At 51.9% G+C, this 14,293-nt stretch overlaps 1 protein-coding gene across 10 annotated transcripts in view; it reads left to right on the plus strand.

The window, feature by feature from the left end:
- Positions 1–2,283: 2,283 nt before the first annotated feature.
- The window catches only part of EIF2AK1 (eukaryotic translation initiation factor 2 alpha kinase 1), a 41,154-nt gene continuing 29,144 nt past the window's right edge, over positions 2,284–14,293 (plus strand). For 6 of the 10 annotated variants that reach the window (XM_051838964.2, XM_051838967.2, XM_051838966.2 and 3 more), the window contains exons 1-2: positions 2,858–3,103; positions 10,735–10,893. In XM_051838964.2, the coding sequence (XP_051694924.2) occupies positions 2,977–3,103; positions 10,735–10,893 (286 nt within the window). In that variant the 5' untranslated portion in view covers positions 2,858–2,976. 10 annotated transcript variants of the gene reach the window in all.

The raw sequence follows: 14,293 nt of genomic DNA on the forward strand, positions 1-14,293 counted from the left end.
CGGCGCCGGCCTTTTTTTTTTTTTTTTTAAGAATTTGATAAACAGGCATCCCAGATATAGTTTGGATATTGGACAAAGATTGACTCCCAGGTTATAGGCTTGGACAATGGGTGGATTGCGTGCTGTTTCTATGAATGAAGAGGGGTAATGAAAAAAAAACAACAACAAGTTTTAGGAAGAAGATCACGAGCCCTTTTAGACCGACTTGAGACGCCTTTGAGTCATCCAAGAGAATGAGTTTATGCTTTAAATTTGTTCTTGGGAGCTTTCAGACCATACGTGGCTTTTTTTTTTTTTTTTTTTTTTTGACAGGCAGAGTGGACAGTGAGAGAGAGAGACAGAGAGAAAGGTCTTCCTTTGCCGTTGGTTCACCCTCCAATGGCCGCCATGGCCGGCGCGCTGCGGCCGGTGCACCGCGCTGATCTGATGGCAGGAGCCAGGAGCCAGGTGCTTTTCCTGGTCTCCCATGGGGTGCAGGGCCCAAGCACCTGGGCCATCCTCCACTGCACTCCCTGGCCATAGCAGAGAGCTGGCCTGGAAGAGGGGCAACCGGGACAGAATCCGGTGCCCCGACCGGGACTAGAACCCGGTGTGCCAGCGCCGCTAGGTGGAGGATTAGCCTAGTGAGCCGCGGCGCCGGCCCCGCCTGGAAGAGGGGCAACCAGGACAGAATCCGGTGCCCCGACCGGGACTAGAACCCGGTGTGCCGGCGCCGCTAGGTGGAGGATTAGCCTAGTGAGCCGCGGCGCCGGCCCCATACGTGGCTTTTGAAGGACAGCAATGCACACGGTTATTCTCTGAGAATCTAGAGGGCGATGGTAAGAGCCCTGCAGGAGTTACACATTGAGGAAGGAGGATTCAGCAAAGGCTACTGAGCTGAATGACCAGAAAAAAAAAAAAAAAAAAAAAAAAAAAAACCAGAGAAAAGAGCAGAGGAGTGTGCGTCGTGGAAGCCACGGGAGGAATGTGCTGCTTTCTCAGTTTTTGTAGTGACTGCGTATATTTTCTTTCCAAGATTTATTTATTAATGTGAAAGGCAGAGCGACACAGAGAGATTCTCCTATATACTGGTTCATTTCCTTCTCCAGATGGCCAAAACCACCAGGCCAGGCTAGCTGTGGGCCGGGCCAAAGCCCAGAGCCAGGCACTCCATCCCAGTGTCTCATGTGGGTGGGATCCAAGCACCTGCTGGTTGCTGCTTGTCCAGGTGCATTAGCAAGAAGCTGGATCCCAAGTGAGGAGCTAGCTGGGCCTTGAGCCAGCGCTACGCGGTGGGAGCTGAACCTGCGGTGTCACAACTTGGGCCCCCTGTAAGTAGTAATGCCTCTTCTGTTTGTCACATGGGTTTATTTCATCGCCTTTCTCTTATACACTACACCTTGATGAACAATCTTTTGGATATACTATTTACTATGGGTAGCTCAAAGAGAATGTTAATTTACAACTTCCTAAGATAAAGTCTTACTACAAATTGCATCTTCTGGAAGGTTTGTTTTCATAACAAACACCCACCAGAATGAGTTGCCTTTTTCTCCTTTTGGTTGGTTATCCTGGGAATTTCCAGAGAAGGCAGGAAAACGGTGAGAACTAGGCTTTGCCTACTGGTATTTTTAATGCCTGCCCAGTGTACTGTCGTATGCATGTTTGTAATTTTTAAAATCAAGTAATATTGGGGCCGGCACTGTAGCTTAGCGGGTAAAGCTGCTGCCTGCAGTGCCAGCATCCCATATGGACCCCAGATCAAGTCCTGCCTGCTCCACTTCTGATCCAGCTCTCTGCTGTGGCCTGGGAAAGCAGCAGAAGATGGCCCAAGTCCTTAGGCCCCTGCACCCACGTGAGAGACCTGGAAGAAGCTCCTGGCTCCTGGCTTTGAGCAGTGCAGCTCTGGCTGCTGCAGCCATCTGGGGAGTGAACCAGCAGATGGAAGACCTCTCTCTCTCTCTCTCCTTCCCTCTGCTTCTCTGTAACTCTGCCTTTCAAATAAATAAATTAATTTTTAAGAATCTAGTAATATTGTCTTTCTTGTGGTAGTGTCATGACCGGCGCCACAAAGCACAGCTTTTTCAATTATATTATTTTTATTCCTTCTAATCTGTTTTCATTAGGATCAACTCCTGAAGATGGAATTGTTGGGTCAGAAGTATTTGCATTTTTCCTCAACTTTGTTTAGTTCTTGAGGTATTTGCATTTTACAAGCCGGGGGGACATGGAGACCTCAGCAGACACACCAGGGTCCCCGAAGCTGCGCTCTGCTCTCAGAAGATCCGCAGAGCACGGAGGGGGCATCCCTGGCCCCTGGAGCCCTGGCACCTGCGTGCATGCGCTAGGAGCCTCCCGTGGAGAGCACATCCACACACCAGCAGCTTAACCAGTCCCAATGCCACACGTCTCCCCGGGACGGCGAACACGCCTACTCGGGCCACGTTACCGCGATTCCCCTAAGAATGACTTTGCAACGACGTGGTGCCGGGCGACACTTTCCCCGCCAAGGGGCGGGGGTCCGACTCAGGAGCCAGCGGCCCCGCGGGCAGGGGACGGGTCGCGCACGAAGCTCTCCCCACGGCGGACAGCGCGATGACCGGGAGCCGCCGCGGCATCCTCAAAGGGCCTGCATTTCGGGGAGCCTCCGCGGACACCTGATTCTCACAGCGTGAGACGTGAGGGCCGGGACTCTTCCGCAGAAAACTCAGGGCCCCCACCCCCGGGTCCTGCGTTCGCCCGCGTCCACCCCAAGACCTGCCCAGCCCACCTGTCCCTCCTAGAAGGGGACGGGGGCGGGGCTCGCGGCAAGGCCCGCCCCCTCGGCAGCCCAGCTTCCCCGGCTGGGGCGGGCCTTCCGCTTTGGTGAGCAGCTACTTCCGGGTCGCACGGCGCTCGCGACCCGGACGCGCGAGGAGGCGGTCCCGGAGTCGGGGAGCTGGCGGGTGGGCTGTGGTCCCCGCATTTGCGCGCGCGGGCGCCCGCGCGTTACCGGCGATGCTGGGGGGCAGCGCCGGGACCCGCGGGGGCGAAGCCGAGGGCGACGGGGCGGGGGCGGTGGGGGCGGTGGCCCCGCCGCCCGCCATCGACTTCCCCGCTGAGGTGTCGGATCCCAAGTATGACGGTGAGGGAACCGGAGTGCGGCGACGCGCGGGCTCGTGCGGGCCGTCGGGGGGTCCCGGGGCTCGCGCGTGCGTTTGCGTGTCCCTTCCTCGGTTTGCGGGCCGCGCGGGGTTGCTTAGGGCTTTGGGTTGGGCAGCGGGGAGCGGAGAGGCTGATCCCTGGGCAGCTCGGGAGTATCCAGATTTTGGTGAAAAGTACTCAATGGTCTTTGCTGAGTTGCTCACGCCGGCTGCTAAATCACGCTGGGCGGTCGCGGATTGCATCCGTGGGTTCGGGGCAGGGAGCGATGCGTGGCCACTTGGAGCGCGACACAAACAAGCGGTGCGATGCCATGATTGGCAGGCGCAGGCAGCGCTGCAAAGGTGTGTTTTTTTTTTTTTTTTTGATTTTTTTTTTTTTTTTTTTTGTTCAGATGCGATCAAATCAGCGGGAAAGTTTTTTCGCTTTCTTCGCTGACACTGGACCGCCGCCGACAGACTTGGTCGTGCAGTTCGGTCAAGCGGTTCCAGAGGAGGGCTTCAAAGTGGCCATTTTATGATTATTATTTTTAATAGGCACTTTTTTTTTTCGCCCTCTCCTGCTACTTGTAGCAACTTGTTACTAGGGAGATTGTTAAGTCACGGGAAAAGTCTCGGCCGTAAACATGCACGCCTGCCTTTGCTGTGGCATTGCGATAAGGGCGGCTGCACGCCAGCGATCATTCACGCAGGCAGCGATCCTAGATAAGCCTTTGGACTGCTTCCCTTCCTGGTTGCTGATAATACCCTCGGGGTCCTGTGTTTTTGGCTCTTCTTCCAAAGGGGCCCAGGAACTGTTTGTGTCTTCCAGATGGGGAGTGAGGTGTCTGAGAAATGTGCGCTGTGAACGGACGGGAAGGGGGAAGGCAGGAGGTCGCACTGCCAGGCTGCGACCCCAGGGGGTCAGGCTGCCGGGTCCTGGCAGTCAGAAAACACGGACCCTGACCCCGGCCCCGGCCCCGGCCCCGCAGTGTGGGGTCGTACAGCCAGTACCGGTCTTTGATGAGGTTGTGCACGCTTTCCTTCCTGGAGCAGTGTGGGTTAGAAGGGGGCCAGGAGGGGCCGGTGCTGTAGTGCAATAGGTTAAACCTCGGCCTGCAGTGCCGGCCGTGTGGGCGCCGGTTCGAGTCCCAGCTGCTCCACTTCCGATCCAGCTCTGTGCTGTGGCCTGGGAGAGCAGTGGAAGATGGCCCAAGTCCTTGGGTCCCTGCACCTGCATGGGAGACCCGGAAGAAGCTCCTGGCTCCTGGCTTAGGATCAGCTCAGCTTCGGCCATTGTGGTCATTTAGGGAGTGACCAGTGGAAGGAAAATAACTGTCTCTGCTTATGCCTTTCAAATAAATAAATAAAGAAATAAATCTTTTTTTTTTTTTTTTTTTTTTAAGATTTGTTTTATTTATTTGAAAGGCAGAGTTAGAGAGATCAGTCTTCCACCTGCTGGTTCATGTCCCAGGTGGCTACAGTGGCTGGCGCTGGGCCAGGTGGGAAGCTTGAAGCTACATCTGGGTCTCCCCCACCAGGGCCCAAGCTCTTGGCCCATCTTCTGTTGCTTTCACAGGCGCATTAGCAGGGAGCAGAAGTGGAGCAGCCAGTGTGGCAGGTGCTGGCTTAGCCCATTACTGGCCCCAGGGTCTGTATCTTTTTATGTATTTATTTCTGCTGCTTTATGAGGAAGATTGACCTCTTTTTTTCCTTTAGCTACTTTTTCTCTTCTGTTCTTTGTTTACAAAATAATATCCTGCCTCTTTTTTTTTTTTTTTTTTTTTTAGATTTTTATTTATTTACTTGTGAGGTAGAGTTACAGACAGTGAGAAGTAGAGACAAAGAAAAGTCTTCCATTGGCTAGTTCACTCCCCAGATGGCTGCAACAGCCGGAGCTGCGCTGTTCCGAAGCCAGGAGCCAAGTGCTTCCTCCTGGTCTCCCATGCAGGTGCAAGGGCCCAAGCACTTGGCCCATCTTCTTTTTTTTAAATTTTTTTTTTTTAAATTTTATTTGACAGATAGAGTTAGACAGTGAGAGAGAGAGACAGAGAGAAAGGTCTTCCTTCTGTTGGTTCACCCCCCAAATGGCCGCCACGGCTGGCACTGTGCTGATCCGAAGCCAGGAGCCAGGTGCTTCTTCCTGGTCTCCCATGCAGGTGCACAGGTGCAGGGGCCCAAGCACTTGGGCCATCCTCCACTGCCCTCCCGGGCCACAGCAGAGAGCTGGACTGGAAGAGAAGCAACCAGGACTAGAACCCGGCTCCCATATGAGATGCCGGCGCCATAGGCAGAGGATTAACCAAGTGAGCCACGGCACCGGCCCCCTTGGGCCATCTTCTACTGCTTTCCCAGGCCATAGCAGAGAGCTGGATTGGAAGAGGAGCAGCCAGGACTAGAACCGGCGCCCATATTGAAGCCAGTGCCTCAGGCAGAGGATTAACCTACTGCGCCATGGCTCCAGCCCCTATCCTGATTTTTTAAGGATAAATTTACAAAAAAATATTTTTTTCTTTTTCATTTTATTTGAAAGAGTGGTCTTCTATCTGCTGGTTCCCTCCCCAATTGCCTCTTTATTTTTTTTTTTTTTAAGATTTATTTATTTATTTGAAAGTCAGAGCTACACAGAGAGGGGAGAGGCAGAGAGAGAGAGAGAGAGAGAGAGGGAGGTCTTCCATCTGATGGTTCACTCCCCAACTGGCTGCAACAGCTGGAGCTGCGCCGATCTGGGTCTCCTACGGGGGGTGCAGGGGCCCAAGGACTTGGGCCATCTTCTACTGCTTTCCCAGGCCACAGCAGAGAGCTGGATCGGAAGTGGAGCAGCTTGATCTCGAACCAGTGCCCATATGGGATGCTGGCGCTTTAGGCCAGGGCATTAACCCACTGCATCACAGCGCCGGCCCCCCAGATGCCTCTTAGAACTATTACTGGGCCAGGCTGAAGCCGGAAGGCAGGAACTCAATCCAGGTCTCCCATGTGTGTAGCAGCGATCTAAGGACTTGAGCCATCACCTGCTGTCACCTAGAGTATGCATTAGCAGGAAGCTGGAATTAGAAGCAGAACCAGGACTTGAACCCAGACCCTCTGATTTGGCATACAGGTGTTCCACGCACCACAGTGTTCACCACTGTGCCAAAGGCCTGCCCTTCTCTTCTGCTCATAACCAGTAAGATAAAATGGGAAATTTTGAACTTAAGACTTACTTTCTCTTTTACTACATTTCAGTACTGGTTGTTTTTTTTTTACGTTGTCGTTTTCAGGGCTGGCATTGTGGTGCAGCCATTGTCTGCAACGCCAGCATTCGACATGGGCGCCGGTTTGAGGCATCCACATCCCATATCTGGTGCCTGGCTGAGCGGCTTCTGTTCTGGCTCCCTGCTAAGGTACCTGGGAAGCAGCAGATGGTGGCTCAAGTGCTTGGGTTCCTGTCATCTACTTGGGAGACTTGGATGGAGTTCTTGGCTCCTGGCTTTGCTGGCTGTTGCTGGCATTTGGGGAGTTGGGAGATGACTCTCTGTCTCTGCCTTTCAAATAAATTAGAAAAGAACCTTTTAAAAAAATTATGAATGGGTTATAGACTTCCACCCAATGTTGTCCAGATACAAGAAAAAAATTGAGAAATCATTCACAAAATTCCAAAGCTCTAAAGAAAAAATGTGGGGAGATGCGCAGGGAGTTGACCGTACTCACATCCCAGGGGAGAGTTCACTGTTAACAATTTGTCAAACTCATCTGTAAAAATTTGAGAGCTGCTGTGTGCCAGGCGCTGTCCTAGGTACTGAGGAACAGGCTAACTCTATAACACAGCACAGAAAGTGTGACTTCATCTCGCTTATAAATTCTCTGTGTTAGCAGAAGCAGAGACTCGTAGTCTGTTTTGTTCTTTCCAGGTTAAAAAATAATTATGTAGCCTTAAAGCAAGGATATTTTAGATAAGAGCCATTGGGTTTGGTATGTAATGGCTGTAGACTAATGTGAAGAGAATGTAAAATTAGGATCCATAGGCTGGCGTAGTGGGTAAAGCCGCCACCTGCAGTGCCAGCATCCCATATGGCACCAGTTCAAGTCCTAGCTGCTCCACTTCCGATCCAGCTCTCTGCTATGGCCTGGGAAAGCAGTAGAGGATGGCCCAAGTCCTTGGGCCCCTGCATCCACATGGGAGACCAGAAAAATCTCATAACTCTTGGCTTTGGATCTGCCCAGCTGCAGCCATTGTGGCCATTCGGGTAGTGAACCAGTGGAAGAAAGATCTCTATCTCTCCCTCTCTCTGTAACTCTGCCTTTCAAATAAATAAATACATCTTTAAAAAATATAAAGCATTATTTTAGGGGGCCAGTGTGGCAGTGTGGTGTAGTGCATAAAGCTGCTGCCTGCTCACTGGCATTGTATTATTGGGCACCGGTTTGAGTCCTGGCTCTTTCACTTTTTTTTTTTTTTTTTTGGGCACACTCCCATGTGGGTGCAGAGCCAAGGACTTGGGCCATCTTCCACTACTTTCCCAGACCATTGGCAGGGAGCTGGATTGGAAGTGCAGCAGTCTGGACTTAAACCAGCACCCATATGGGATGCTGGTGCCGCAGGTGGAGGTTTAACCTTTTACTCCACAGTGCTGGCCCCTTCTGCCCTTGGTTCCTGACTTTGTCCTGGACCAGGCCTGGCTGTTGCAGCTATCTGGGGAGTGAACCAGCAGATGGAAGACCTTTTTCTGTCTCTCCCTCGCCATTGGCCACTCTACCATACAAATAAATCTTCAAAAAATATATTTTCCAAAAAAGTATATGGTTATCAGTCTATACTTTATCTATTTAATGTTTATGTCATTAATTACTAGTTGTTAAGTTTGAATTTTTAATTGTGCCTCATTTTCTCATTGTAAATGCTCTATATTTTATTTCCTTTTCTTGTCATAATAGACATAAACTATATTTGAACTTTTGCATTTTAACAAAATTTTTTTTTAAAGAATTATTTATTTATTTGAGAGTCAGAGTTACAGAGAGAGAAGGGAAGACGAGAGAGGTCTTCTGTCTGTTTATTTACTACTCCCCAGATGGCTGCTATAGCCAGGGCTGGACCAAGCCAAAGCCAGGAGCTTTCTCTAGGTCTCCTTCTTGGGTGGCAGGGGTCCAGACACTTGGGCCATCATTTGCTGCTTTTCCCAGGCCGTTAGTAGGGAATTGGATTGGAAGTGGAACAGCCGGATTTCAAACCGGCGTCCTGGGGATGCCGGCATCGAAGGCTGTGACGTTACTCACCACGCCGCAACACGGGCCCTTCGTATTTCAGCCTTAAGATGTCTTCATATAGAGAAGCTTTATGTGGCTGCATCTTCCACTCTTTCTTTCCTAATATTCAGTTAAGTAATTATTTATTTAAGTATTATTTCTACAAACATGTGGGTCTTTGTTTTTCTTGGCCACTTGGAGGTCAGAGAGGAATCTGATGAACGAAGCCTGGGTTTGAACCTTTGGCTCTCCCGGGATCTGGAGTAGTTGACGCAGGAGAGTGGAATGGAACGTGGGAAAGGGGCTGCGTTTTAGAGGGCAGAGGATAGATATGGTCCCTGTGTCTGCAGGTTTGCAGTGCGTGGGCCAACAGCCCTTGGGAGTGAGTATGTCTCATCTTTCTCTGACTGTCCCTCTCACTGATTTTCACACTCAGCAACGCCACCACCTGCCCGTTTCTACTGTTAAAATCTGCCCAGGCCGTTTCTTTCTTCATCCGTCTGGGGCCTCTCCTTTCTTCCTCCTTTGCTAAGTGCACCCTAACCTGTGCTTGCTGACTACTTCCTGCCTGTTCCACATGTTTGCAGAGTGTTTCTCAGACTTTTCCCTTCATTGTGTTTTTCACCAGCCGAGCTGTGTATTAAGTTAACCGAAGTGAGGAAACACTTAGTGCCTTCAGCCGGTCTGTCTGCTTGGTCTTAGCGCACACAGGATGAGCTTGGGAGTCGGTCTGATCTGATTCACGGGTTCCTTACGCTCCCTGGGCTGGTGCATGGGGACACCTGATACACAGGTCGCACCTGCTCGGGCAAGGCTCCCAGCCTGCCTTTTCTCTCTGTTCTCTGCCAAACACTTTAAAAAGGTGTTGTTGTTGTTTTTAAAGATTTGTTTTTATTTGAAAAGGAGAGAGAGGAGAGAGAGAGACAGACAGACAGATGAGAGAGAGAGAGAGGAGAGATAGAGATATCTTTTATCTGCTGTTCACTGTCCAGACGGCTGCCATGGGTGGGGTTGGAGCCGGGCCAGGTTGGCACTAGGAGTGTGGAACTCCACTGGGTCTGCTACATGTGTGTTCTGCCAAACTTATTTTTTTTTTTTGGTAAATTTATTTATTTATTAGTTAAAGATTTATTTATTTGAAAGGTAGAGCGACAGAAAGAGGGAGAGCAAGAGGTTTTCTGTTGACTGGTTCACTCCCCAAAAGGCTGCAATGGTTGGAGTTGGGACAGGCTGAAGCCAGGCGCTGGGAACTCCATCTGGATCTCCCACATGGTGGGAGGGGCTGGAACAGCTGGGCCATCTTCTGCTGCCTTCCCAGGTGCGTCAGCCGGAAGCTGGATCAGAAACAGAGCAGCCAGGACTTGAAACAGCATTCCAATATAGTATGCCGGTGTCGTAGGCGGCAGCCTAACCCACTGCACCACGACACTGGTCCCTAGATTTATTTTATTTTGAAAGGCAGAGTGACAGAGAGAAGTTGAGAGAGAGAAAGAGAGATGTTTCCCCACAAGCCTGCAGCAGCTCGGGCCAGAGCAGGCCCCGGCCTGGAGCCAAGGCTAGCCAGGTGATGCGTGTGGGTGGCCGGTACCCAAGCACTTAGGCCCCCCAAGCACATTTGCAGAAAGCTGGATGGGAGTACCAGTAGCAGGACGCTAACAGGCACTGTGACAGCATGTGGGTGTCCCCAGCAGCGGCTTAGCCCGCTGTGCTGCAGGTCCTTCCCCAGACTTCTTTCTTGATGCCTGCGTCTTGGCCGTCTTCTCAGGGAAGGCAGCCATCCTGTCTCCTGTGCGCTCGCACACTTACTTGTTGCTGCCATTTCAAACATCCCTGCTAACGAAACTGCTTCTCCTCTGCCTCGTGGCCTCTCTGCTGGTCCTTCAGCTCCGAGAATTCAGCTCAGAGCTCACTCCGGAAAGCCTGTCCTTCCCTCCCCCCTCCTTCTTTCCCTTCTTCCTCCCTTCCTCCCCCCTCCTTCCTCTCTCCCCCGTTCTTCACCCCTTCCTCCCTCCCTCCCTCCCTTCTTTCCTGATGTATTCATTTATTTGAAAGTCAGAGTTACAGAGGGATGTGGGGAGAGATGGAGGTTGCTCTTCCATCTGCAGACAGCTTTAACAGCCAGGGCTGGCCCAGCCTGAAGCCAGGAACTTCATCCGGGTCTCCCACTGGGTGGCAGGGGCCCAGACACTTGGGGCCATCTTTGACTGTTTTTCCCAGGCCGTGTACAGTGGAGCAGCCGGGACAGGAACGTCGGCGTTCAGGTGGTGGCTTCACCTGCTCTGCCACAATGCCGGCCCACTGAGCGCAACTTTTCCCTTGTTTCCTTGTATTTAAATGGTGTGCCTTTTACTAATTAGCATACACACACTGTTTTTATTTCCATCTGAAACGCCTTCCTGCCTCACTCTAGAGTCGGATGTCCCGGCAGAGCTGCAGGTGCTGAAGGAGCCGCTGCAGCAGCCAGCCTTCCCTTTCGCCGTCGCCAACCAGCTGCTGCTCGTCTCCCTGCTGGAGCACCTGAGTCATGTGCACGAGCCAAACCCGCTTCGCTCCAGACAGGTGTTTAAACGTGAGTAAGAAAGGCTGCCGACGGTACTGTGTTCATTGCCGTGGGTCTAGGCGGCAGCTGGTGTATAAAAATTGGGTAACTTAGCATCATGAATGTGATCTCTGGGACCCCCAGAATTGTGTGTAACTGAGTAAGTAACAGGTAGTCCTTGTGCATCTATGACACGATAGCTCATGTAATTTTGGGGGATGGCTTACAGTGTGACCGGTAAGCAGGTCAGAGGAACCACCTGCTTGTTCTGAGCCTGTTTGAAACCGGAGGGCTGGGGCAGTTGTGTGCAGTGTCGTGAGGGTGTTTAGTGTTGTTCCCAGCACTGGGTGTTGGTGTTTAGTGTTAGCACAGAAGTGAGCAGAGTCAGGGACCGTGATGTTTCCGGCTCAGCTTGTCCACAGAGAACGCCGTGGCCTCTTGAGGAGCTCCAGCCACCGAGTCGGAGGGTCTTTCCTCCCCAGAAAAAAGTCTTTCTGGGTGTTGTTACAGATCCTCAAACTTACAAAAACCTTCATGTGGTCTTAGAACTAATGTGTTTTTAGTTAAAGATATATTATCATCTTGCTGTATCAAAAGACATCATTGATGGAACATGAAAAAATGGTGGAGATGCTTGTACAGTGTACACTTCCTGTTTTCTTGGATGAAGCCAGTCTTTCCGCGTTCTAAGCAGTGGCGTACGTGGGGGAGGTGGTGTGTACCAAAGGGGGTGCCCCGTTCCTTGCATTCCAGAGCAGTCATACCAGGGGAGTCCTGCTCACGGTACAGAAATGTAGATTGTTACAATTTTTTATAGGATTTATTTATTTGAAAGGCAGAGTTATACAGAGGCAGAGAGAGAGAGAGAGAGAGAGAGAGAGAGGTGTCTTCTGGCCGCTGGTTCACTCCCCAGATGGCTGCAGTGGCTGGAGCTACACTGATCCAAAGCCAGGAGCCAAGAGCTTCTTCCAGGTCTTCCACGTGTGTGCAGGGGCCCAAGGACTTGGGCCATCCTCTACTGCTTTCCCAGGCCACAGCAGAGAGCTGGATCGGAAGTGGAGCAGCTGGGACTCGGACCAGTACCCATATGGGATGCAAGCACTGCAGGCAGTGGCTTTACCTGCTATGCCACAGCACCAACCCTACAATTTTCTTTTTTAAACACTTATTTATGTATTTGAAAATCAGTTACAAAAAGAGAAAGAGATACAGAGAGAGAAATCCTCCACCCAGTGGTTCACTCTCCAGATGGCCACAACTGCCAGGGCTAGTCCGGGCTGAAGCCAAGAGCTTCTTCCAGGTCTCCCATGTGGGTGGCAGAAGCCCAAGCACATGGGCCATCCTCCACTGGTTTCCCAGGGAACTGGATTGGAAGTGGAGCAGCTGGGACTTGACCTGGCACCCATATGGATGCTGGCCTCTGATGACTTTACCCACTAGACCTTAGCACTGGCCCCTACAACAATTTCTTTTTAAAAGTTTATTTTCATTTATTTGGAAGACAGAGAGAGACAGAGGTCTTCCACAAATGGCTTCAACAACAGGGCTGGGCCAGGCCAGAGTCAGGAGCTTCTCCCGGGTTTCCCGTGTGGGTGCAAGGGTCCAAGCACTTTGGCCATCTTGTTTTGCTTTCCAAGGCGTGTTAGCAGGAAGCTGGATTGGAAGTGAAGCGGCTGGGTCTCGATCTAGTGTCCACATAGGATGCCAGCATTGCAGGAAGCGGCTTACCTGCTGTGCCACACGCTGGCCCCAGATTGCTATAACTTAATGCAGTCACCTGGTCACAATTAGAGCAAAGCTGTGAAGCTTACTGATTCCAAGATAACTTTTAGTTCCTTATGTGCTCTCTTCAGATGACAGCTGTGACAAGGCGTATTTAATTAAGTACCGTCCTCGCACTTCACGTGGCCACCTAAGGGCAGTGTTGAGGTGGAGCAGACATCCTCTCTGAAGTCTGCTTCTAGTGTGGGCGGAGGCCGAGGCGCCTCCGCTAGGAGTTCCCTTTGTCTGAGGAGCCTGGTACCCGCTTCTGACATGTGCTACTCGTCCTGTGCACGCATCCTGCACGCATGTGTGACGTGTGCTCCTCGCTGTGTGTGCATCCTGCACATGTGTCTGACATGTGCTGCTCGTCCCATGTGCACGTCCCACACAGGCATCTGATGCGTGCTGCTTGTCCTGTGCGCACATCCTGCACACACGTCTGACATGTACTCCTTGTCCTGTGCGCACATCCTGAACACATGTGTGACGTGTGCTCTTCGTCCCGTATGTGTGTCCTGCACACACATCTGATGTGTACTCCTTGTCCCGTGTGTGTGTCCTGCACATGCGTCTGATGTGTGCTCCATGTCCTATGCACACATCCTGAACACATGTGATGTGTGCTCCTTGTCCCGTGTGTGTGTCCTGCACATGTGTCTGACATGTGCTCCTTGTTCTGTGCACACATCCTGAACACATGTTTGACGTGTGCTCGTTCCGTGTGTGTGTCCTGCACACACGTCTGATGTGTGCTCCTTGTCCCGTGCGCACATCCTGCACACGTGTGATGTGTGCTTCTTGTCCTGTGCACACATCCTGAACAAATGTGTGACGTGTGTTCCTCGCCCTGTGCGCGTGTCCTGCACATGCATCTGACGTGTGCTCCTTGTCCTGTGCACGCATCCTGAACACATATGTGACGTGTGCTCCTCATCTTGTGCGTGCGTCCTGCACTCGCGTCTGACATGTGCCCCTCGTCCTGTGCATGCATCCTGAACACTTGTGATGTGTGCTTCTCGTCCCGTGTGCATGTCCTGCACACACATCTGATGTGTGCTCCTTGTCCTGTGCATGCATTCTGAACACATGTGTGATGTGTGCTCATCTCATGCATGTGTCCTGCACATGTGTCTGACGTGTGTTGCTCGTTGTGTGTGCGTGTCCTGCACACACGTCTGATGTGTGCTCCTTGTCCTGTGCACATCTTGCACACGTCTGACGTGTGCTCCTTGTCCCGTGTGCACATCCTGCACACATGTCTGACGTGTGCTCCTTGTCCCGTGTGCACATCCTGCACACATGTCTGACGTGTGCTCCTTGTCCCGTGTGCACATCCTGCACACGTCTGACGTGTGCTCCTTGTCCTGTGCGCACATCCCACACACATGTCTGACGTGTGCTCCTTGTCCCGTGCGCACATCCCACACACATGTCTGACGTGTGCTCCTTGTCCCGTGTGCACATCCTGCACACATGTCTGACATGTGCTCCTTGTCCCGTGCGCACATCCCACACACATGTCTGACGTGTGCTCCTTGTCCCGTGTGCACATCCCGCACACATGTCTGACGTGTGCTCCTTGTCCCGTGTGCACATCCTGCACACATGTCTGACGTGTGCTCCTTGTCCCGTGTGCACATCCTGCACACGTCTGACGTGTGCTCCT

This window comes from Oryctolagus cuniculus, chromosome 19 (assembly GCF_964237555.1).
Source record: "Oryctolagus cuniculus chromosome 19, mOryCun1.1, whole genome shotgun sequence".
Taxonomy (NCBI): domain Eukaryota; kingdom Metazoa; phylum Chordata; class Mammalia; order Lagomorpha; family Leporidae; genus Oryctolagus; species Oryctolagus cuniculus.